Raw genomic sequence first — 23,972 nt, 5'->3', positions numbered from 1 at the left:
CACACACACACACACACACACACACACACACACACACACACACACACACAGACACACACACACACACACCACACCCCTGATAACCATCAGCTCCAGGGCACACTCTATTGTTTCAGCTCAGTGCTAATTACTCGAGGTCTTAACCCCAGGTTCAGCCAAGGAGCAGCAGAGGGGGATGGTGTGTATGTGAATGTGTGTGTGTGTGTGTGTGTGTGTGTGACCAGAGAGAAATGTGTGTGTGTGTGTGTGTGTGTGTGTGTGTGTGTGTGTGTGTGTGTGTGTGTGTGTGTGTGTGTGTGTGTGTGTGTTGGGGGTAGGGTGCCAGCTGGGTGGAGAGGTCATTGCTGCTGCCAATCAATTGTCACACTGGATTCACCTAAACATCACAGTATAATCCAGGGGGGAAAACATGACAGCACAATGAGAGCAGCCAACCGGACTCCTATTACTTTCATGATTTAAGAATTTATGGGACTCTCTTATCGGCAGCAACTCCCATAAAAACCTAGATTAAAACATGCCAGGTTAAAGAAAAAAAAAAGGAGCTCTTGTCTGCTTCCAACTCCTTCTTGTGTTGATTTCTTGTTTTTCTTTAGATTGGGTTTGAGATCAAAAAGGGGCACAGACTGGTGTCCAGGCGCACTTCCTCACTATGTGTGTGAGAGAAAGTATGTGTGCGTGTGTGTGTGTGTGTGTGTGTGTGTTTCTGGGTCACGTGTGGAATGTCAATACCAGGTCTGTTATCTCAGTCAAATTCAGCTGTGTCAAAGGGTCAACACACAAAATTTAAATAAATTATTCTTTGTTTTGGACATAAGACGATAAATTGATAGATTTCAGTATTCTCAAATGAAAGATGTGTATAGATTGAATTAAGAAATGTAAAGACTTGTCTGAGGTCTCGTCTCATCTTGAATTTTGTTTCATTAAAACTCTGGGTAACATCAAAACATGGGTTCCGGTATTTGTAGTATTTGAAAAGGCCTGTGGAGCTCATAAATTGAGTTTGATTACACCTGGCAGACACTTTAACAGTCTCAGAATTGTACTAATCCCTTGGAGGAAACTGAAATCAAGTATTCCGTGAGCTTTCTTCCTCACAAATACTGGCAACAAATCAAGCACTTCTTCACCCACGTCCAATTTTGCAACACAGAAAAGCCAAAACAACACTCTTCACTGCTAGTTTCATGCTGTAAAAGAGAAACCTTCTCCCAGGGTGCCACGAGCAAACAAAACCTGTCCAGTATGTGCATTCATTGCAATGCAAAACAGATTTCCAGTGCTTCAGCATCACTTAAGGCCCTATTTTCAATTACAATGTCATGAGCACTTAGAGCTGACGGGCCTTTAGAGAATGGGAGTGGAACCTGTGGTGAAGTTCCAGACGGCCTTAAAAGACCATTAGGGACTTTAAATATAAGATAAACACACATACACACACACACACACACACACTTATACACACACAGAGAGAGACTGAAAATCCACTTTTCAGATGCTTATTTTCTAAAAATACAGCCAATAAAAATATATGTAAGCCACATCAGCTGGTATAAATACAGGTTCTGGATATTGTCAGAATTAGTTGGGGAATGCTCACTGATTTTCTCTGCAGGAGGAGAGGAGAGGGAACACAGTGAGGAAAATGAGGAAAGAAAAGAAAAGGATGCAAGAGGAGAGGAGACAGGAGACGGAAGGAAAGTCGAAGGAAAGGAGAGGGGAGAGGGGAGAGGGGAGGAGATGAGGCTCGCTCTTCTATTTTTCTCTTGGATCCCGCCCTCCTGCTCAGGGGTTGGTCAGGGAAACCCAACTCCCGCGCAAGGATTGGTCGGCTCTCCTCCGGACGGGCAAAATAGTCTCTCCTCACAGACACAATAAAGTTTAGTGCTTGCAGGCAGTGGGCGCAAAACCAGACCGCTGTGTCCCGTCGCTGCGCCGCGCCGCGCCGCGCTTCTCCACACGGAGTTATTAACTGGAAACAACGCAAGAAGGGCTGCGGGATTTATCCAAGTGTAGTTTGTTTTGTTTTTGTTTTTTAACTGCAGATGCACAGTTTTTTTTATGGTAAACATGCGCTCTTGGTTACGCACAGATCTCCCACTGATCTACTGCTCCTTTTTGGATATTTAAATCTATTGAATGGACCGGACTGGGATACTGTAGCCTCCAAAACGCAACGGACTACACGCGCTGCAGACCGTGAACAGGCGCTGCGGTTTCCAAGGCGACCTCAGCTAACTTTTGTGTTTGAGGAAATATCAACTGTGCCAACATTTACAGAGGACAGCCCGCTCAGCGCCGCGGTGACCATGCCCGGGATGATGGTGTCGCTCACCGGGAAGGTCTTCCTCCTCTTGTCCGGGCTGGTCGGTCCGCTCTGCGTGGTGCGCGCTTTCGGCGACGAGGCGGAGGAGATGACCTGCGACCCGATCCGGATCAGCATGTGCCAGGGTCTCGGGTACAACGTCACCAAGATGCCCAATCTGGTCGGCAACGTGCTGCAGTCGGACGCCGAGCTGCAGCTGACCACGTTCACGCCGCTCATACAGTACGGCTGCTCCAGTCAACTCAAGGTAGCCGCTGGACAGATGTGGCACACGGTCAATGCAAACCGATATTACGACAGCGCAGGGTGGACTAGAATAGAGAGCATGGTATCAAGGCCATACACACACGCGGGGGATTTAGGTACAGTAATTCTCAGGCACGACCGAGTATAGATAGTCCGCTATAGTTGTGTGCGTGTGCGTGTGCGTGCGTGAGTGAGTGTGAGAGAGGAACAGAGCGTGGTCTCAGAGCACATGATGGGGAGCTACTAGCGACAGTTGACTACCCGGTGAACAGTTCAGACTGATGGTGCCACTGATTAAGGAGCAGCAGAATATATGTTGATAGTAATTCCCGTGGAGTCGGAATAAGCGAGGGGGTCCCCGCCCTCCTGCTTTCCTGTTGTGCCGGGCTGTCATGCTAATTCCAATGAAAATGCGCTCTCTGTCTGTTGACATTCTGAGTTCATGCCCTACTCAGCAACAGCTGAGTCTTCGGGGCCATATACTGTGCCGTCTTCGTGCTAACAATGGTGTCCTCAGTGTCCTAAGACAAATGCTGCTTGTTTGCCTCATGCACCATGTAAGAAAAAATTAGATTGGCCTCATTACTTGTCTCTGGGATTTTACTCTAGGCTATAATTGGAATGACTACAACTGAGAACAAATTTTTGATAATATCAGCAGGACTATTAATGAATGGACGTTACTTTTTCTGAAGTTGTGGGTGTGTGTTTTTTTTGGTTTGTTTTTTACAACCTTTTAGTATGAGGTGCCCTTTCTTACGCACAGAATCATACCTATGCATCAGCACAGATGGTTATGAAGACAAACACTTTCCGAGGCCCACTTTTGTGTCACTGTTTTAAGGAGGTTGTATTTGCAAGTCCAGTGTCCTTTGTAGAGGGGTATATGGATTTTATCACAATGTTAAAGTTATCTACGGATGCTTGGACACAGGTAGGCTAAAAATTAGTTTGACACGCTAAACTGATACGGCGCTGAAGGGGCATTTGTGTGCATGTGTGTGAGAAAGCCAGACAGAAGAAGGAGCAACTGCAGCATAAAACCAAACTGTCCTCCTCCAGCTGAAAATTGTCTTGTAAGATTATCTGACACCCCCTCACAGCCCCCTTTCTCTCTTTCTCACACACACACACACACACACACACACACACACAGACACGCTAAAGAGGGAGGAAAGGGGAAAGGGAAACCGTATCCCCAAACATTTGTTCTAATGGAAGGCTTCCTGACCAGTAACAGGAGCAGCTTTTAGCAATGAAGTGACAGCACTCAGGTTACCAACGGTCGGGGAAAACACCCAGAACGTGTTACATTACTGTCACAGGTAGAGTAGGCAGAAATCGCTGCAAGAAATATCAGAAATTGTACCGCATGGAATTTAATATCTTTTGCTTTGATAATCTTTGTTGAGCGCGTGTAGCTTTTATGCAGGGACACACAAAAGCTACACACACTCATTAGAGGGGCACCGTTTTTAATTGGTAAACCTAGTGTCATTAAATCAAATCACAAATTACTCAGGACAACTATAGTAAATGTGGTGCAGTTTGGGAAAGGTTCTCCATTTGTGGTGAGAAATGTAATACTGACTCCAGATCCGTTCGCAGAGCTAAAGCTGTGCTACAGCCCATGTACCGATCAGAGAGCAGTGTAACAAATTTAGTTTAAAAGAAGTTCCCTTTGACTCAGATAGTTGACTTTGACATTGCACACCTCACAGTCAGTACGACAGTAAGGAGTTGTTATATGACATTTTAGACTCATAATAAAAGACAAGTCTGTTTTTTTCTAATCTAGAAACATCATTAGCCTCTAGGCATGTAGAACAGTAGCTTACTGATTCCTTTATATGTAATTCTTATATAATTTATTTATCAAGGCTCTAATTTTAATAGCCCAAACTTTTACATGGTGCACAGAAGCACAATCTTTATGTTTACTTTGCAAATAAATTCTCACAAGTAAGAAAATAAAAGTTGTACGATTTTTCTGTGTGTATTTATTTCCCAACCGTGACACCCTTCTCGGATTCATGTTTCATTTGGGCTCTGTTCAAGGGCTGATTTCAAGACGAGATTTCTGTATTACTGGATCAAGGCTGCAAGCACAAAACATTTTGTTCTTATTATGGCCCAATAAATATTTTGGTATTTTTGGAATGAAAAACTGCAGCAGACGCTTCACTGTAACATGCTTTCATATTTAAAGTCAGCAATCACCACATCCAAGCTCTTGGAATGTATGTGTGTTTCATGTACCTGAATATTGCAGAGCGAAATGTAATTTCTGCTCCTGTGTATTTTCATATCATGAGCCTGGTACAATTTTACACCCTGGCTTCAAACAGATCTCACTGTAAAGGCATGAAATCGCTTAAAATTGCAACCTTTTGTAACCCCAGATGCTTTTTCCCACACAGCTCAACCACCTCAAATGTGACTTCAGACTGTTCCCTATCTTTATAACCCCGACTTAGATATCTATTTCAAAACCATTGCCATGGGACAGAGAAAACTGAGCCTTGGATTAGGGGGGATTATACAACATTACATGGCACATGCCCTCGGTGTTGTTAAGTCCACAGATTGTTTTTAAAGACGCAGAGTTGTATGTGTAACCTTGGAGCAGGTTAGTGTTGGCCGTGGTGTCTTGAATCGAGGTTGTGGAGTTTTTATTAGAGGTGAAAATAGGGACCCACAACTAGAAGAGGTGATGCAACATATTGAAAGTAAAAGCCAGGGGAAGCAGCAGGATAGTGAGTGGCATATGCAAGTAGATGGAGGATCCACGTGTGAGTGCAGCCATCTACCAGCTGTAATCCTGTTGTAATATAGAGAAAATTGGGCCCACGGAGTACTCCCAGCACCGTTCCCACCTCTTTAACAAGCACTACACCACAGACATGATTTACCCTCTGCTTCACGGTTTGATTTAACTTGACTCGGACAAGGTCTACAGAGCAGTGCGAAGCAGTGTACTGAAATATGACATAATAATGGATAACTGTTACTCTCTTACTGAACTTTCAGTGTCTAAATTGAAATCGGCTTTGGTGCACTGTAATTTTTCACCCTTCTTACATCATTCCTCCGTATGTTTGTATCTGTCTTTTCTCTCAGTAAAAAACAGAGAAGGTCTTATTTGAATATATTCACACCCAACACATTTTGCAGTATCATCAGTCTCCATGCAAGTCAAAATGTTCAATTTAGTTTATCTCCCTTTTTCCACAGTTCTTCCTGTGCTCAGTCTATGTGCCAATGTGCACAGACAAGGTGCCCATCCCCATTGGCCCATGCGGTAGCATGTGTCTGTCTGTCAAGAGAAAATGCCTCCCAGTGCTCCATGAGTTTGGCTTCATATGGCCTGAGGTGAGTCACATCATCACAGGAACATCCTGCACGTATTAACAATTTTAACTTTAGGGTGTGGTTGAGTGTTGTGCAAAGTGGAAAACAAGAAACCAAGTGTAAAGACAAAATGCTTTCTTTTGGGACATTTTTTAAATCATACAAAATTGATGAACATTAGCTCAAAATCATAGCCTTAATAAGCAACCAGAATGCCATTTCCCATCGTATTTTCTCTAGGTGCTCAACTGTAGCCTTTTCCCACCTCAAAATGACCACAACCACATGTGTATGGAGGGTCCAGGCGACGAGGACCCACCTTACCAGCCAGTCCGCCACCCCCCCCACCAGGAGGAGTGTCAGGCCCTGGGATCTGCACCTGACCAGTATACCTGGCTGAAACAGACTGAAAGCTGTACTCTCCAGTGCGGCTACGACAGCGGGCTCTACCGACGAGGGGCCAAAGTCTTCACAGACGCATGGATGGCAGTGTGGGCCGTGCTGTGCTTCCTGTCGACCACTCTGACGGTCTTGACCTTCCTGTTGGATTCCCAGCGTTTCTCTTACCCAGAACGGCCCATTATCTTCCTGTCCATGTGCTGCAATCTGTACAGTGTGGCATACCTGGTAAGTGGGAGATTAAAAGAATTGTAAAAGAAGTGTTTTTTTTGGGGGGGGGCTGAATAAAAAAGAGTCATTCAACAAACAAAAACTGAAATAAAAACCATACATAAAACTTACTGACACAAACAAACAGAAAAAAAATCAAGACATGCTGAGACACCAGATAACATAATGTTTGCAAGAACAAAACACTCTAGAAAATGTGACAAAAGTCTGTTAAATAAAATGCAAAATAAATGTGCAATTCACTGATTATTAAGTATTGGTGGAATCATATAAATATGAATTTAAAAAAATGGCTGTTTACATTGTATAGTCTTGCCTGTCTTGATCAGTCTTGTGCTATTCATTTCCTTGCATGTGTCATTTACTAGAAATTAATATAATATGGACAATTTTTTGCATATTTAATATGTTGCATGTTGAAATTTTACAAGATATTATTCTATGTTTATGGTGCCTTTTAAACAACTAGCCAGGGTTAACACATGAAAATTAGCCAAACAGGCTAACTGACTGCCTCATTTACAGTTTTTCCCCTTTTGATCAATGAGCTTTTTCCCTCTCCAATAAACAAATTTAAAAAAAACAAATTTGAAATTTATGACAAATTCAATAATCCAAAACAAATACAGATAACAGTATTAAATCAGCAATCAGGTGACAATGAGATGATTAGCAAGTTTTTTTATTCATCACTCAATACAGAGGACTACTTTTAGTCAATGGTAATAGTAGGAAAAGATGATGCTTCTTTTTCTCTTTTTCTGTGATTAATACAACTTTTCAACACCTATTTTCCCTTTTTGGTTCTCTTCTTTCATTTTCTAGGTAAGGTTAACTCTGGGGAGGGAACGTGTTTCCTGTGACCTGGATGCCACAGCTGTACCAATTCTAGTACAGGAAGGGTTAAAGAGCACTGGATGTGCCATAGTCTTCCTCCTCCTCTATTTTTTTGGCATGGCCTCCTCACTCTGGTTAGTACAAACAAACATACACACACACACACACATACACACACACACACATTTTATCATATCAATCCTTCATCCTTTTTCCCAGTTTGACTGTTGTCATCAGCTGTTGTGAATGGACTTTGGTGGAACAATTGGAACACGAGACTTGTATCCTGTTTTCTTTCAAGTCTAACTATCCTGTCTCATAACCTCTGTGCTAGATGGATTAATTTCCACATACAAAGGCAGGCTTTGTAAAAATGCCACCTTTTGAGTCCGTTCTGCACCACAGTTGCAGTGGAAACACACTGCTGTAACAGCGCTTTTTCTTCCTTTTCACTTTGCCCTCGTTTTCCTGTTTGTCTTGACTCTTCTCTTGTGGAAACGCAACAAGCTGAACAGCCCAAGGTCTTCACTTTCTCCTATGATATGACCAGAACCCTCTGTTATTTAACTCATTACTATCTGGCTTCATGATGATCTTATTAAAACAGAGGACTGCACATATTGCGTGATTGGCTGTGAAAACGCTGTATAAGGAGCAAAGTTTTGAGATGCTCTAGCAGTAAACAGTAGCCTAAGGTTTGCCTGAGCATCTTGTTTCAAGGAAACACTTGATTGTTTTTTGCTAGAATGATAAAGATAATCTGATAATTGTACACATGAACAGCATTTGCCCCTTCTCTCACTCCTCTTGCGTTCTCCGTTTTCTCTCTTCTTCAGGTGGGTGATCCTGACACTCACCTGGTTCTTGGCTGCTGGACTGAAGTGGGGCCATGAGGCTATTGAGATGCACAGCTCCTACTTCCACATAGCAGCCTGGGCCATCCCAGCGGTTAAAACCATCGTCATTCTAATAATGAGACTAGTGGATGCAGATGACCTGACTGGACTCTGTTATGTTGGCAACCAGCAGCAGGAGGCGCTCACAGGCTTTGTGGTGGCTCCACTGGCTTCATACCTTCTCATAGGTAATTACAACACCATAATAAATTATGGTGGGATTTTATTTATTTCTGCTAAAAATAGTGTCCTCATACCTATATTTTATACACTCAAATCCTACATTAATTCTTTAACATGTAATTTCTCAGTTCTTTTATTGCTTTATATAATTGTCATTATGTTTTCTCTATCTGATGGTCCTTATATGACTGTTGTTTTCCTTCCTGCACTCCAGGCACCCTGTTTATCTGTGCCGGCCTGGTGGCTCTTTTCAAGATCCGTTCAAATTTGCAGAAGGACGGTGCCAAAACAGACAAGCTGGAGCGTTTAATGGTGAAGATCGGAGTGTTTTCTGTTCTCTATACTGTCCCGGCGTCCACTGTCATTGGCTGTTACCTCTACCAGCTGTCTCACTGGGGGGAGTTCAGGGCCAGCACCAGGGACTCATATGTGGCGTCAGAGATGCTTCGAATCTTCATGTCACTGCTTGTAGGAATCACGTCAGGCATGTGGATCTGGTCAGCAAAGACTCTCCATACCTGGCAACGCTGCTCTGCCCGCCTGCTCAGGGATAGCAGGGCAAGCCGAGGGGGTAAGAGGGCACCAGGAGAGGGCTGGATCAAACCAGGGAAAGGCAATGAGACAGTGGTGTGAGGAGAACAAAAGAGAGAACGGACAGGAATGGACTTCTACCTGCTTCTCTCTGACTTACAGAAATCCGCTCTACCTAACGAAGGATGGAGAGGTCAATGAATCAAGAGATGAGAGGAAGATGAATAATGTGACAAAGGACCGTAGCAGGAGATTCTCAAGGAAGCCACTAGATGTGATGGAATCAAAAAGCTTGCTGAGAGTCTATAAAACAGGCCTCATCCCCTCTGACTGACTCTGTGCCTCTAATAGGAGTTAAGAATAAGAAATGAGGAGGACTAAGTCACAAATAAGTAGCAACAGTAGCCTCTCTACCTCTGTTAGACTCCCTTTTCCCAGAGAGATCAAGAAAGCAAAAAAATGAAGGAGAAAGAGAGACGGAAAAGGCAGAACAGAAGCATCAACATGCAGACCAGACACATCAATAAGCTGTGTAGCACCATGTCTACCTCTCTGTCTCTCTTTTCTCCAGAGCCCTCAGCAGAAGAGACTGAACCTGCTGGATACAGTAAACCCTTATGCCATTGTGTGTTTTTAGGGTCTTTTGAAGTTTTAAATTTTACACTGGAGGGTCCTTGTGCAGATATTACGCAGAAGTAAGCTGCCGTTTCCCAAAACTATTTGCCTCCCTGAGAGCCCCTTCCATATGCAAAAATTTAAAAGGACAATGAAATACTAGACCAAAAGTAATGAAAATCTGAAATATACCTATACCTGCAGTGAGTTTACATTTGAGCATTATGCTGCATTTTTGTAAATTATACCTTTTTGAACAATATAAAAGAACAGGTATTATGGCTCAGAATTTTTTGGGAAACCAGCTCTAATCTGTAATAATGCACTATAATTATATAGAATATGTGAAGAGTCTGTGCTTGTCACAGGTGCATTACCAGGGATGGCAGTGATGGAACTAATAACAAATCATTACAAAGTATATTAATATGCACAGAGCCATTATCAGTGAAAGTTTGGTCAGTTTTCATTATGAATTACACAGAAAAAACTAACTCATGTGTTATATTGTTCAAACGTAAAAAACAATTCACAATCACTTTTCTTACAAATATTATGAAATCAAAGGCAGATTGAGAAACATAATGAGATTTTTTTTAAAATCTGTCTTGTACATTTAGGTAAAGTTTGTGGTTGATATGAAGTCATATTGCAATGAATCCTGGGAGTGCCCCAGCTGTGCCTTTTATTGTCCCATAAATTTTGAAGCAGTAAGGCGTCTGGGAAATGTAGGCCTGTGTGTTTTACCTCAGGCATCTATGCGAAGCGAAGCTAACCTCCAGTGACATGTGCAGTCTTCTCGGAAAACCTGCACTGTATATGCCCCTTGAGTTACCATGAAATCCAGGGAGTTAAATTATTCCCTCTGCCCTCTTTTCCAAACATCAGACTGGAGGCAGGTTAAAGAATTAGAGGTTAAAAGACAATCCCTTGCCAAAAGACACATTATGCAGTAACTAAGATTTGTCATAGACAATTGCGTGTGTAGCTATACACACAAAGGACCCAGTTCCCATGAATCTCATCCACCAGCTCATTTATGACCAAGTTATGACGACTATCAGAGGGAAAAGAAGCGACAATAATAAGAGTGTATCCGTCAAATTTTGGATGTCTGCTTTTCTTCTAAGTCTGTGTCCACGTACTTCAGTTCAATGAGGCCATCGCAGAAGCACAATGAAATTGGCTCTATTAATAGGCGTGTGTGTTTCTCCCTGTATGTCTTTCTTTCTAATGCTCTCGTTGGCCCACTACCTGACTGTTTTCTCTTTAACCTTGTCTATTGCATAAAGGCTCATTTCCCAGACAATCAAGTCATCCCTGGAAAAGATTATTGTACATTACATTTCAGAATTTCATGGATGATCGGGATGAGATTTTGATCCAGCGGCACATTTTTGTTGATAATAGGCCTTTTCCACTATTTTAATCTTGCAGTGCTTCTCAATAACTGTAAGCTTTAATTACAATAATTTGACTCCTCATGTCTTACTGCTGCATTCACCAAACTCCTCAACTTCCCCTGTGTACCGTATATTTGCCTGACAATCTATATAGCAGAGGTCTTGTATTTCGATGAGTCCTTGAATGTATAAAACGTGGGGTGTGTGTCACATTACGCCTTGTACATCTGAGTGAAGAAAATTTGGTTCCGGGCAGTTTTAATGTATAAAGGCTCCTCCTCCTCCTGTGTCTCATCTGAAACCAGTTAGTGCCTCACACAGCCTGTCATACGTATTTTTAACAAAATATTTAAAACAGGACAGAAAACTATTTTTCCCAAAATATGTTATATGTTTTCTTATTGCATTCAAAAGATAATTTTGGTGGTTTCGGTGAAAGCTAGAACCCTGTGTTTCTCAAACCGGCATACCTTGGCACACTTACTAAATTTCCAAAGTCAAAGAAACATTACATTTAGTTAAAGTGAATTAAATTAACCTCTGACCACCTCCCCTGTGAGGTAATGCAGTTTCCCTCTTAAACTGTCTTAATATTTTGGCAGTCTCCTCTCGTATGATCACACTGAGCTTCAGGTGACATTTCCAAACAATCACCGAATAGTTGTGCCTTGAAACACGGTGAGTGTTTGCCACAGCCTAATGAAAATCGAGAACCACTGGTAATACAGATTTGTAAATGCTTTTGAAAAGCCCAGATATGAATCAATGTTCGGGTCAGTTCACCACAACTGATGGTAGCCATTAAGGTCTAGACTGTTTGATTGTGTAGAAAGCTCAATGTCTTGATGAAGTCATCAATGTATTATAAAGAAAATTTCTAATTTATCCTTGTAAAAAAGTGACAAAAAATTTTAAAACTTGTTTGTTATTTAAAAACACTTTTGTATCAGAAGAAATGAATAAAAACTTCTTAGTTTCCAACATGTTCACACAAGTTAAAGTGTGTGTGTGTGTGTGTGTGTGTGTGTGTGTGTGTGTGTGTGTGTGTGTGTGTTTGGTCAATACAACATCAGAAAATTTTGAAAAATGCCTGTTTCAAGCGGGGAATTAATGTGTAATCCTGCTTCATGGTGTCATGTAAAGACATTTCCATGCATCCTAAAAGCCACTACAGGCCAGTGAAGCAATATGAATGATTGAGTGGGTGAGTGAATGAAGGATTTCTGTCATGGGTCTGTGAAGTGCCCTGCATCTAAAACTTTCTTTAACATCCCCTGAGTTGTGTTCCCTTAATGGGTTGACCAATGCTGCCACCTCTTGTCTGATGAGACAAATTAAGTTTTGATTCTTTCTCAGGCTCTAATGATTTTAAACAGCTGTTTGCAGCCTCATTACCCTGTTAACTCTACACATCTATACAGCTGTGGCTCGGTTTAGATATGTTCTAGCAGTTACTCTGGTTTTGAATAAGAAACGCTCCATAACCACTAAATTTGTTTTGAATCCACAGTGGAAACACAGTGATTATACTGTGTAAACATTACAGTACCATCCATCACATCTCATCAGCTATGAACTTATAACCTCCCCAAAACACACGCACAAGCACACACACCCACACACACTCATAGAAGCACACCCACCTCTTCTCAATTCAAAATGTGTTGTAATTTGGTTTTACAATTACACTTAATGCACTTTAGACTACAGTTTACCAGCGCAGGGGTAAAATCGCTCCCGGAGAAACCGCTTAATTCCGGGCATGCTTGTGTGTGTTTGTGTTTGTGTGTGCGCGCCGGCAAAAGAAAGAGAGAGAAAGAGAGTCCAAATATCTAAGTCTGCAGCCCAGATAGCCTTCCTGTAATTTACTGTGAGAGAATTGAGTGTTTGTTTAAGAACTCACTCAAAAGCCTGAGGTAAAGAGAAAGTGACAGCATCTACTGCTCTATTGTTTCCAGATGTGGTTCCACTAAAGCACACACACACACACACACACACACACACACACACACACACACACACACACACAAACACATATCCTTGTTTTAGTATACTCGTGGGGACCCGTCATTGACATAGTACATTACCTAGCCCCTTACCCTAACCCCAACCTAATCCTAATTCTAACTCTAAAACCAAGTCTTAGCACTCAAAACAATCATTTAAACTGGAGGGATCCATCATTCTGGTCCCCACAAAATTGTCAGACCCCACAAGTATATAGTAAAACGAGCCCACACACACACACACACACACACACACACACACAAAATACACTAACAAGCATGCTCACAGACATGCACATTCACTCAACACAGACAGAAAAAAGAGGAGTTAAAGGAGTTGAGTACTCTCAAATTCATACCCTAAATGGAGGTTTTTGTATATGAGTGCATGTTTAAGCACAAAATATACTGTAGTTGTGCTTTTCAGTCTGCTGCAACCTCTCAGTTCACATTTTTCACTGAATGCCACAGGTCATTTGTCTCCAGGCTTCCCCCTCTAGGCAGTGGAATGACTTTTTCTGCAGTAATTTAGAGATACAGTAACTTGTCACACACACAGATCTTTAACAGCTAAGAGCTCTCTTTAAATGCTGATTTTCCAACCCTGAAAATGACAGAAAATTACACCTCTAACTTTATTTCTTACTCACAAATGACAGCTTTACAGTATAAACCTCTGGATATCTGCTCTTTTGGTGACATTTGGACACAATCAATTCACAATGAAATGCACACACACGCACACAGTCAGCAACACACACACTAAGTTCCACTCTGTTAGCTAACAGCATTTTAGTGTTTTTTTCTTCTTCTACAAAGTTGAAATGTGAAAGGGGGCTATTAAAATTCCTCTGACTAATATTCCTGGGAATATATTTTCAGAGTTGGGTTCCCTTGTGTGTAATTGTGTGTAGACTGTTTCCACGCACGGTGGTGTGAAGAGATTGGAATAAAGCGTACATAAAACAGGGAGAGAGAGAGAGGCTGAAATAAGGACACAGAGACATAGAAAATCAAGACAAAGAAAAGAAGTGGGAAAAAAAACAAAATGTAGAGACAAAAATTGGGAAGAAAGAGTAAAGTGAATGGACTGAATGAGAGGAAGAGAGAAAAGGAAATCTGTCATCCTCCTGCAGCAGAATGTTGCAGCTGTTCCCTCTCAGCAATGTTGAAATCATTTTCCCATTCTGCTCAGCGTCTATGCTGTATGAATAGTTTTGAGTAATGGCCACCACTGGGGATTCTGGGTGACGTAGTTGTCTTGGCCCGAGAGCTGATTCGGTGCAAGAAGGATTTGTGAATCCTGGTCCTTGGGCCAAACAAGCTAACGAGTTGAAATTGAAATCCAAAAGCCAAGCCAAGAGAGAGACTGGAGAATTGTTCACCACCAGAGAGCTCGTAATACATGGCAGGGAGTGTGAAAGATTGAATTTAGTCTTTGGCAGTGAAAAATGTACTGTATGTTTAAGGTCAGGTCAGATATTTGAAAATGCATAGTACTATCATAATGTCAAAGAATAGCTTGTAAAAACGTTTGTGTCTACAACTTAGTACATCGTATTTTGCATTATGCTTTGATATGGTGGAACAATATTGGATCTGCACTCAGAGCATGAAATTGCTGATCCTCAATCTGAAAGACTTTGATTTAGACCTTTTGGGTACCTCACTGGCCTTACAAACACAGATCTTTTTAATGTATTTTAAAGTTGGCTGATCTATTGCAGATGTATGTATTTGGGAAACAACAACAATGTACATGTCTTCACAATGGATTTTTGCCTCAGTTACCCTACATACACCTAATAGAGTCAAGACCCTTTAGTCCCTGACTAACATGGGACTGAAACTTTATAAAATCTGCCCTTTACACTGGTGTTGTGTGGGCTGTGCTACTGCTTTCACTGTTACACCACAATACAAAAGTACCTGGTCCTTTTGTCACCACTAGATGTCACTCTTTGGCAGTTTTGTCACCTCCCCATACGTGGCAGTTTCTTCAGTCAAACTGCCTTGTTCTATACTGTAACTGCGGTAATGGGTATGTACATATTTATCCTAGTTTTAGGGTTATTTGGGTGAATTAGGGAGGAAACATAGAAATATTAACGGACCACAAACATCCTTCATAGAAACACAAAACATTACCAGGGTTTCTAGGAAGGCTATGGTACCGAGATCATCACCATCCACAAATAGGACAGAAAAGAAGGCTGATCTGATTAGTCGATTAATTGATTAGTCAATCGTAACAAAAGTAATTGCCAACTATTTTGATAATCGCTCCATCGTTTCAATAATTTTTCAAGCCAAAGTAGCAAAAAATGCCAAACATTTCTCTGGTGCCAGTTTCTCAAATGAGAAACTTTTCTGCTTTTTTTGGTCATATATTATTGTAAACTACATACATTTGGATTTGGACTTTTTTGCGGTGATATTTTTTCACTGTTTTTTACATTTAATGGACTAAATGATTAAAGATAATGAAAATAATCATTAGTTTCAGCCCTACATCTGATCAAATTTAAGTTGTGATAAAAAAAAACAACCCAGTTTTTAGTATTTTACTTAAGACTTTCTTCCAACTTAGTGCTGTTTTTGAGTTTATAACCCTTTCAACAACTGAGAATGTATTTCAAATAAAAGCTAAAGTAATGGTTTAGTATTTTGAAAGGGAGAGGTGAAGTACTGTTCTTGAGTACAATTTTGAGGTGCTTGTACTTTACTTTAGTATTTTCATGTTATGCTACTCTTGTACTTCACCACATTTCAGCTGTATTTTTTTTTTTTTTTTTACTATTGTACTATTTACTCCACTATGACAGACTCATTACTTAGCAAATTACAGACTCTCCAAACCCACGTAGGTGCTTTCAATGACTCTGGCTGATTAGACCTCTTGTCAGGTGTAAGGTGGATGAAGCTATGACGGATATTACATGATGTCGCCAAACTCAGAGTACTAATAAGAATGTTAAAGGTGGAAGTTGTTCTGCCCCGATATGTACAACAAAACCAACAGAAAGGAAATGAAACAGAAATGAAAACACCTGTGTGGTTGGACTATGGATGTGTAGGGCCTTTAATATTTTACATACAAAATATATGATCACTTTAAAAAATTGAATGCACACTGATTAAACTACCAAGAAGTATAATAACTAGTTAGAATAACCAACTACAGCATTAAAATGCTACTAATACAGCAAGTTATATTTTAAATGCAGGGCTCCAACTCGTAATGGCATACATTTACACTATGGTATTGCTACCTTTGCTTAAGTGAAGTATCTAAAAATACTTCTTTCACTACTTTTAGAAAAAAAAAAAAAAACTGTCAATTGGTTCACTCAAATCATCTCATAAAATAAAACACCGAGCAAGTCCATTCAGGTGAAAGCTTTCCCTTGCCAGATGTAACCAAGGGGATAACAACTGTTACACTAAAAAAAGACTGCAGTGTTCTCATTTTTTATTAAATCAAAACATTTTGATTCATTACCACATAACACAGGTGAATGTAATTTGTTATATCTGCAAATAGACGTGTGTCCATCTACTTCATAACGCACATAAAGGGCCCTCAGGGGAGCTATTTACTGTGCACAGAGGCTGTACTGTTCTGAAGCGAATATGTTACGATGAATAAATGTGATACCATGTGGGAGAAAGGCTGAGTGACCCCATGTTTTTTCAGCAGGACATTTGTCAACTTTAGAAATGTCAACCAGTCAATACACACACACACACACACACACACAGGGGAGTGGGTGTAGAGACAGCGTGCTGCAGTATAATTGAATGGAAAAAAGAGTTGGGAGGGTGGGGGTGTTTGTGGGTTAGAAAAGGAGAGAGAATGGCGAGAAATAGGGAAAAATGAGAAGGAAAATGAGAGGGTTGGTGGTGTTGTGCGGTTCTGGAGAAGAGTCAGAGAAGAAGATGGAGGACAGAGGCTAACAAGCAGAACATAATAAAATGATCCCATTGTTTTCCTCAATCAGACAGCCAGTTTGGCAAGTAGAATGACTGGAAATGACTCACACAAACATAATCTATCTCCAAGAGCCTGTCTGGGTTTGTTTCCTATTAGTTTTATCCTGTGCATGTGCGCTCACAGTGTATGGAGTTAGAAGCCAAAAAAAGACCTGGCTCTGGTTGGTCAGTTTCTTGGTGTCATGTTCTCTCTATGTTCTGCTGGTTTGTGGTGTGAATAGAGACAGTTCAGTTGGTTTCACTGCTGCCATTGACTGCCTGATCCCTTACAGGAAAATTGGCACTTGCCGTCATTACAATATAATTACACAGTTGATAGAGTTACTATTTCATATGAAATGCAGTGCTGTTTTCAGTATCTTCCGATTCCATTTGTCCATTTTCCTGCCTGCGTGCTTTTCCTCTTTTTTGTCCATTTTTATTACCCTGATATTACACGTATACATGTCTGTTCATTCTTTCTGAAACTTTCTAAAATAACAAATCCAAAAAACTCAACCAAAGCAATAAGAAGTTCTGTTTGTTTTTTCAGTACTTCTTGTTAGTCAGCCATTTGACCTAAAGACCCTTCACATTACATCAAGATGTGAACAACACAAAAAAGGCTAAAAGGCCCGTGACTCTGCACCAGTCTGAATAACTGAAGGTATTACTTCGAGGAGTGGTGAAGCATCCTCAGGAACAGAGGCTACAGCCACACTAGTGGAATTCTGTGTGCAAACATTTGATAAATAGCTCTAAACACAAATACAGCTGAAGCTGATGGGAGTGTGATTGGTTTGCAGGTATTTGACAACGAATAGAAGTTATTGATGTTAACCTAATGTTATTTATTGTCAAATGTTAACCTGCTGTTGGCGCTAAAGGAAACATCAGGAGATCACCAAAGTCAGTAGGATGCTGGAGCCATGCTAGCAGCTCTTAACAAATGCAATAGTTAACAAATGCAAATTAATTTGTGTGAAAGTTTGCATGTTTTTATTAAGCACCTGTATGCCTTTATTCTTGTATGTTTGTCTGTATGTTATGCTGCGTTGGCATGTTATGTGCCATCTCGGGTTTGACAGTTTTTGTGGGTATGTGTTTGTGTGTGTTTTTCTTACTCACAGATAAGTATCTTTGTACTGCCAGCACTGCCAGTTTTAAACTTTACAGGACACCTGAAAAGCAATGAGACAATTAGTTAAAGCCTATGATCCAGGACTCACTGCTCCGTGCTTATTAGAACCAGTCCAACAAAGTACAGCTGCACCATTGTCACACCGATATGGATATTAAGTGGTACGAACACACTTCAGAGACACGTATATAAACACACACAAAAATACAAAACAGTAAAAAAACCAAAAGTCATGAGATAAAAAACAGAAATACTGGCGTAATTTTTGCTTGTGAAAAAAGGCAGGTCCCAAAATGAATACTTTACAGAATCCATCACAGATGATAAGCTTCTTTAAATGATGACTAGGAATTTGATCAGTGATAAAATGTGACCTATTCGTTTGTGTAAATGACTGTACTTTGCTTCTAAATCTCTAAATATGAGAAACAGACAAATCTATTCTGAGTCGTAGATTGCCAGATTCACATTTTGGTTCAGAGGAATACATCAATCCTTCAGTAGGGATTAATGTATCTGTAGTAAATGCACAGCTCACGATGGATATTTGTTGTAAACTGGTCTGGATTTGCTGTACTCCCAATTCAAGTTTGTTTCCAAGTTATGAGTGCATAGTGGAATGAGGAACATAACTGGTGCCACAACAATATAATGCATTTCCCTGCAGTAATACATTAAATTGTTTACATTCAATTAGTTTGGAGAAAAATAACAAAATTAACTATATATGCACCCAATCATTTATCAAAAGGGATTTTTAAAAAAGGTATTGATAAAGAATTGGACTGAAAAATAAAAACGTCTCAGTACCCATGTCTAAATCTAACTCACTGTCAAGACCAACAAATGAAGCGAAATATAGGTTTAGGATTGAGGACATTTGAAAGACTTATTTTTAACCTGTGGCACATATCCAGCAGGCCATTTTTGATAAGTATGTCACACAAACTGCCTCAGGAAATGCAGCAAAAGTGTTATTGGCAGTTTTAATTTCAAACAGCTACAAGGTGGGTAAAATGAAGAAAATAAAATATTGAAAAAATGGTTGTAAATGAACTTCTGCGATGGCTCTCTCATTTTCTGTAGGAATTTTACATTGCTTTGACAATGTGCTGCTACCAGGATAATATTTTTTGGTCATTTAATTCTAACTTGAATACAAATTTTGACTATATAATGAATCAAAGGAGATTGATGGATGTCAATGTTTTCACTATGAAATGCTGGTATTCACATGTAACACACAATGAAACAAAACGTTAAAGCTATGGGAAGCTTTAGCTTTTAGTGATGCTGAGCACAGTAATGCAGGTAACAAGATTTTCAGAGCCATACACTGTTTGTATACCTGGACGGCAGCAACACAATAGTAACTTTATTTACCGAAGTGTGAGGATTTACTGTCAATGCTCAGGGAGCATGAATACATTTTAGAAACACGCACCAGTTTTACATGTACTTTCTGTGACTGGTGACTGGTATGTCTGTTTTCCAGTCTATGTCTCTGTGTTTTAGACAGGAAGAGAGACAACATTACTTTTAGACAATTTAATGATTCCATCAAATTTTAGAAATTTACATCTTAAAAATTCACCCAAAGCTACAGCTACAATATTGAAAACGTTCTAAATGTGGTGGTGTAGTTGCTTTAGGTTCCATGTAACGGCCAATCAACAAGTCATTTTTTTCTGCTGCTGAGCTGCCACAATGGAACCGTGTCACAAAGACTCTCTTCTTGGTACATTTTCAATTTTTTCATCAAAAAAAACAAAAATACTTGCCAATTTTGTCAACATTTTGAGATTTCACAGTAGAAAAGCACAAGTGTAAATAATAAAATGGGGGGGTTCCATTTAACTTTTTCAGTTTCAAGGTCCTGGTATTATGCATGTTGGCTCACTGTCACACTGTCATGACTTAACTGGGACAGATAAAACAGATAAAACAGAGCCATTGTTAATTTACACCTTTGCTTTTCCTACTATGGCAAGTCAAAATGTCTGCTGTGAAAAAGGCCTACTAAAGTGATCCGAATGAACAATTCTGTTTTCCCCTTTAAATCAATTGAAATGCTCAAATTGAAATGAAGATATTGTCAACTCACATTTGCTTTAATTTTACTGCAAATTACTCAGCGATTTACATTCAAATTAAGATATTTGACGACTTTTTTAATGACACAGGGTCATTAAAAAATTTCAGGTTGTTAGTGTCTGCTGTATGACTGCAAAATAATGTTAGCCTTCATATCCCTACAAGCTAAATGGCGCATGGCTAATGACTAATATCAGCTACAAGTAAATGTAGTTACAAAACGTGAGCTATCAATGAACTGTGATTGGTTTCAAAGAGTCAGACAGTTCTAAAAGCTATTTTCTGTGTCAATGATGTAAGTGAAAATGCAGGGGTTGACGTATCATTTTAAGTTAAAGAGTCGCATTTGGTTATAAAATGTACCGGGTATTGGAGAGTGGAGAGGAAGAGGAATTGGCTGTGCTACATTGTTGTTGGTGCAAATACTATGGTGATTTGGTGAGTGTGTATACACACACGTGTGTTTTTCCCTAAGTAACCATTCAGATTTGGCCTCACGTAGCATGAGGTAGTTCCAGTATAATGTGTTTACACTATGAAACACATAATCAAACAACTGATTTCCTGGGGGATATTTTTAATGATGTTGATGATGACAATGGATCATCAAAGCCTGAGCTGAGAACAAAATGTTAGTTTCTGCTACTTATGCCCCTATAATAATAATAATAATAATAATAATAATAATGCTGTCAAAAAAAGCAGCCAATACATGATTAAAGTAGATCCTCACTCAAACTCTGTACATGTTCGCAGCCTCCTTGGGTATTATTTCCTTTCTTAAAATCATCCATCGTCTCTGTTTGGTTGCAGCTTTGTGCACCCCTTCTTGTTATTATGTTGGATCAAATTTGTGGTGTTACAGCTTAAGCATACTGCCTTAAAGCAAATATCACGATAGAAAAAAAATACATTAAAACATTCTGCATTTTCAGCCAGAAACCAGATAGTACACTGTGGCCAGGTGATGGCTAATCTCATCTTTTACTGTCAGTGGTGATAATGCTGTGGTATGGTCACGTTTCTACAGTGAATGGAAGAATAGTGCATTTGTTTCGGGCAAAACACAAAGGAGGGAGACTGCAATGTTTATATTTAGTTGCAGACCTACAGTTATAAAAGATGATTGAATTGTGCGGTTTGTGCACAAACTGGAGTTTCACCCAAAAGGCACGTCTGCGTACAGTATTATATGTGTGACTGGATAAAGTAGATGAAACATTCAGCATTTTAATAGGACAATCAATCATTTTCTCCTTTTCAGAAATACTACACTACCATACGCATGGTTGCGAAACCTACTGTTTTGATGTTGACCATAAATTGAACAGTTTTGTTTTGGGAGTGGGATAATTCCCAGGGAGCCGTATTGCCATATTAAAACTAGGGTTTCTCCCATTTCAAGAGTTTGCTGTTGCAAATATGAAACTCAGGCATGCCCTTTTGGGTTGCACATGCAATTGATTTAGTCATTAACAATGCTCCTGACCAGACTCACAAGCACCCAAGGTATTGTATATGGTATTTATTGTATTATTATTATAACCCATAGGACTGCAACTATCATTTTGTCTATAAAATGTCAGATATTTCATAATTGTCTATAAAATGTTGGTCTGCGAGAGCAGAAGTTGACACATTTAAATGTCCTGTTTAGTTCAAACAGCAGTAAACCATCAAATATTCAGATATTAGAAGGTGGAACTAGTGAACTACAGGAATTATTGCTTAAAAAGTTACTAAAATGATTACTCAATTATCAGATTTGTTGCCAATTAATTTTCTTGATTAACTAATCGATCTATTAATCGACTCGATTCAGCTATAATAATCATTCGTGTTTACGGCATATCGCTATAGAAATAGAGTAGGTTTGATAGAAATATTTCCCTCAGGGGATAAACTTCCTATCCCACATACTGTTGCATCTGTTCAAGCCAAGAAAGCCACTGACTCAGCCCTGGTATGAATACAAACACTATCCCCCACTGACTGTGGGTGAATATAACAATACAGGTTAGGGCTTCAGTGTGCCGACATCCTTCAGTGATGCTACAATGGAGCTGTCAGAGGAGGAGGGTTTCTGGCACCAAGGCAAGACCACTATTAAAAATGACTGAATACTCTGGTCCTAGAGAGAAATTTCTTCTGTGACTGCTCACCCAGGAGAAAACCTGAGGCGGTTCAGTCTGAAAACACTGAGAAGAATGTCAACGACAACAATGCGGGACCAAAGATTTAAGACCATGAGTTTTCTTCAGCAGACACAGAGCTACTGAGGCATTTAAACATTTGACTTCAGTGTGTACTGACGTAATAAAAAAAACTTTAAATACCTTGCTGAAATGACCATCAGGAAAAAAAAGTTCCACCATCTCCATCGCAAGCTGTCGGACCTGCAGCCTCCTCATGCCGTCCTGTATTTTCATTATTGAATTATGTGAACATTATCATGGAAACAATACAGATCAGCAAGTCTGCAGCATTCACACTTCTTTCAACATTTCTTTCTTTTAAAAAAAAAAACTGTGGTGCCATCTGGGCGGATGCATGGAGCATAGCAATAGGAGACAGTATGACTGCTGATGCAACTATGCAAAAAAGGACAGTAAACATACCTTTACCTGTACCAGATGGTAAGAATCTACATCAAAAAAAATATATGAACAATGATTTTAGTTATTTTTTGTTTTTATAGCATCCCCATTATAGTTTTGTTCTATTTTTTCTATTGATTGCCACAGTCCATTGTGCTGTTGTCATTCTTTTGTCTCAGCTTCTGTTTCTGAGGTCACATAAGCAATTATGGATCACTTTTTTTGGCTGCATATTAAGCTCATCCAACCTCCCTTTACAAGACATTTAATTGGGTGCTATTTGATCAATTGAATGCAGCTGGCTTCTTACTCCTCTTGTGTCGGGAGGGTGGGAATCACCCTCAGAGGTTAAATACGGCAGAGCTCCCCCTCCAGTTGGTAGAAATGAGTGGCATCTTCAGCACTTCACAGCAAGCCCAACTGCCTTTGACCAGGCTGGTAGCTACCATTTAGGACACTGAGGTAATTTCCTCAATATTGTACAAGTATACACAAATTATACATGGTAAGGGTTTTTTTTTTTTTTTTTTTACCTGATTCTGGTATTTGTTATAGTCAAAATTCTTAGATTTCACTGTTTTAGGTCAAAAACATAAGTCAAAATAAAGGGATTTATTATTTCTACACCAATATTATATTCCTGGCATTGGTGGGAGAACTTCCAAGCCACATTAGACCTTAAGACAGTTAGAAATGGGAGAGAATATTTGCAGAAAAAATATACCGAATACTTAAATGAAACTTTCTCAATATGGAAGATGTATTTGAGGAAAACTTTACAGACTGTTGCATAGTCAAAACTTTTTTTAGGAGGGTTTGCACTGGGGGACAAGGCTGCAAATAAGGGTTGTTTTCATTACTGAGTAATCTGCCAACTAATTTCTTGATTAATCAATGAGTTGTTTAGTTTATGAAATGTCAAAAAAAAATTTACTGAAAAAAAATCACAAAGTCGAAGACCAAAAGATATGAGTTAATGGCATATATTACAAAGAAAAGTGAGAAATCATCACATGTAGGAAACTGAACCAAGCAAATGTTTGGAATTTTTGCTTTAAAAAAATGACGGAAATGATCATTGATTGCCTTTCACTCACTTTTACTAGATATTCCATGACCTAGATGACTGGCTGTTTGTGGC

The 23,972-nt window shown here is 39.8% G+C and overlaps 1 protein-coding gene and 1 long non-coding RNA gene across 2 annotated transcripts; one reads left to right on the top strand and one right to left on the bottom strand.

Moving 5' to 3' along the window:
• The first annotated feature begins 1,909 nt into the window (after positions 1-1,909).
• On the top strand, positions 1,910-11,994 carry fzd4 (frizzled class receptor 4). Its single transcript, XM_040130666.1, has 6 exons — positions 1,910-2,576; positions 5,810-5,947; positions 6,167-6,553; positions 7,382-7,527; positions 8,230-8,477; positions 8,687-11,994. The coding sequence occupies exons 1-6, from the start codon at positions 2,049-2,051 to the stop codon at positions 9,103-9,105; spliced, it is 1,866 nt and encodes a 621-aa protein (XP_039986600.1). The 5' UTR covers positions 1,910-2,048; the 3' UTR covers positions 9,106-11,994.
• Positions 6,047-23,139, bottom strand: LOC120791870. Its single transcript, XR_005707749.1, has 4 exons — positions 22,853-23,139; positions 22,571-22,651; positions 18,128-18,180; positions 6,047-6,550 (listed from the first exon to the last, which is right to left on the bottom strand). It is a non-coding gene; the product is annotated as an uncharacterized LOC120791870 (long non-coding RNA).
• Positions 23,140-23,972: the final 833 nt, after the last annotated feature.

Source organism: Xiphias gladius, chromosome 7 (assembly GCF_016859285.1).
Source record: "Xiphias gladius isolate SHS-SW01 ecotype Sanya breed wild chromosome 7, ASM1685928v1, whole genome shotgun sequence".
Lineage (NCBI taxonomy): Eukaryota > Metazoa > Chordata > Actinopteri > Istiophoriformes > Xiphiidae > Xiphias > Xiphias gladius.
The sequence above is the reverse complement of the archived record's forward strand: the minus strand, read 5'-3'. Positions and strand labels throughout refer to the sequence as shown.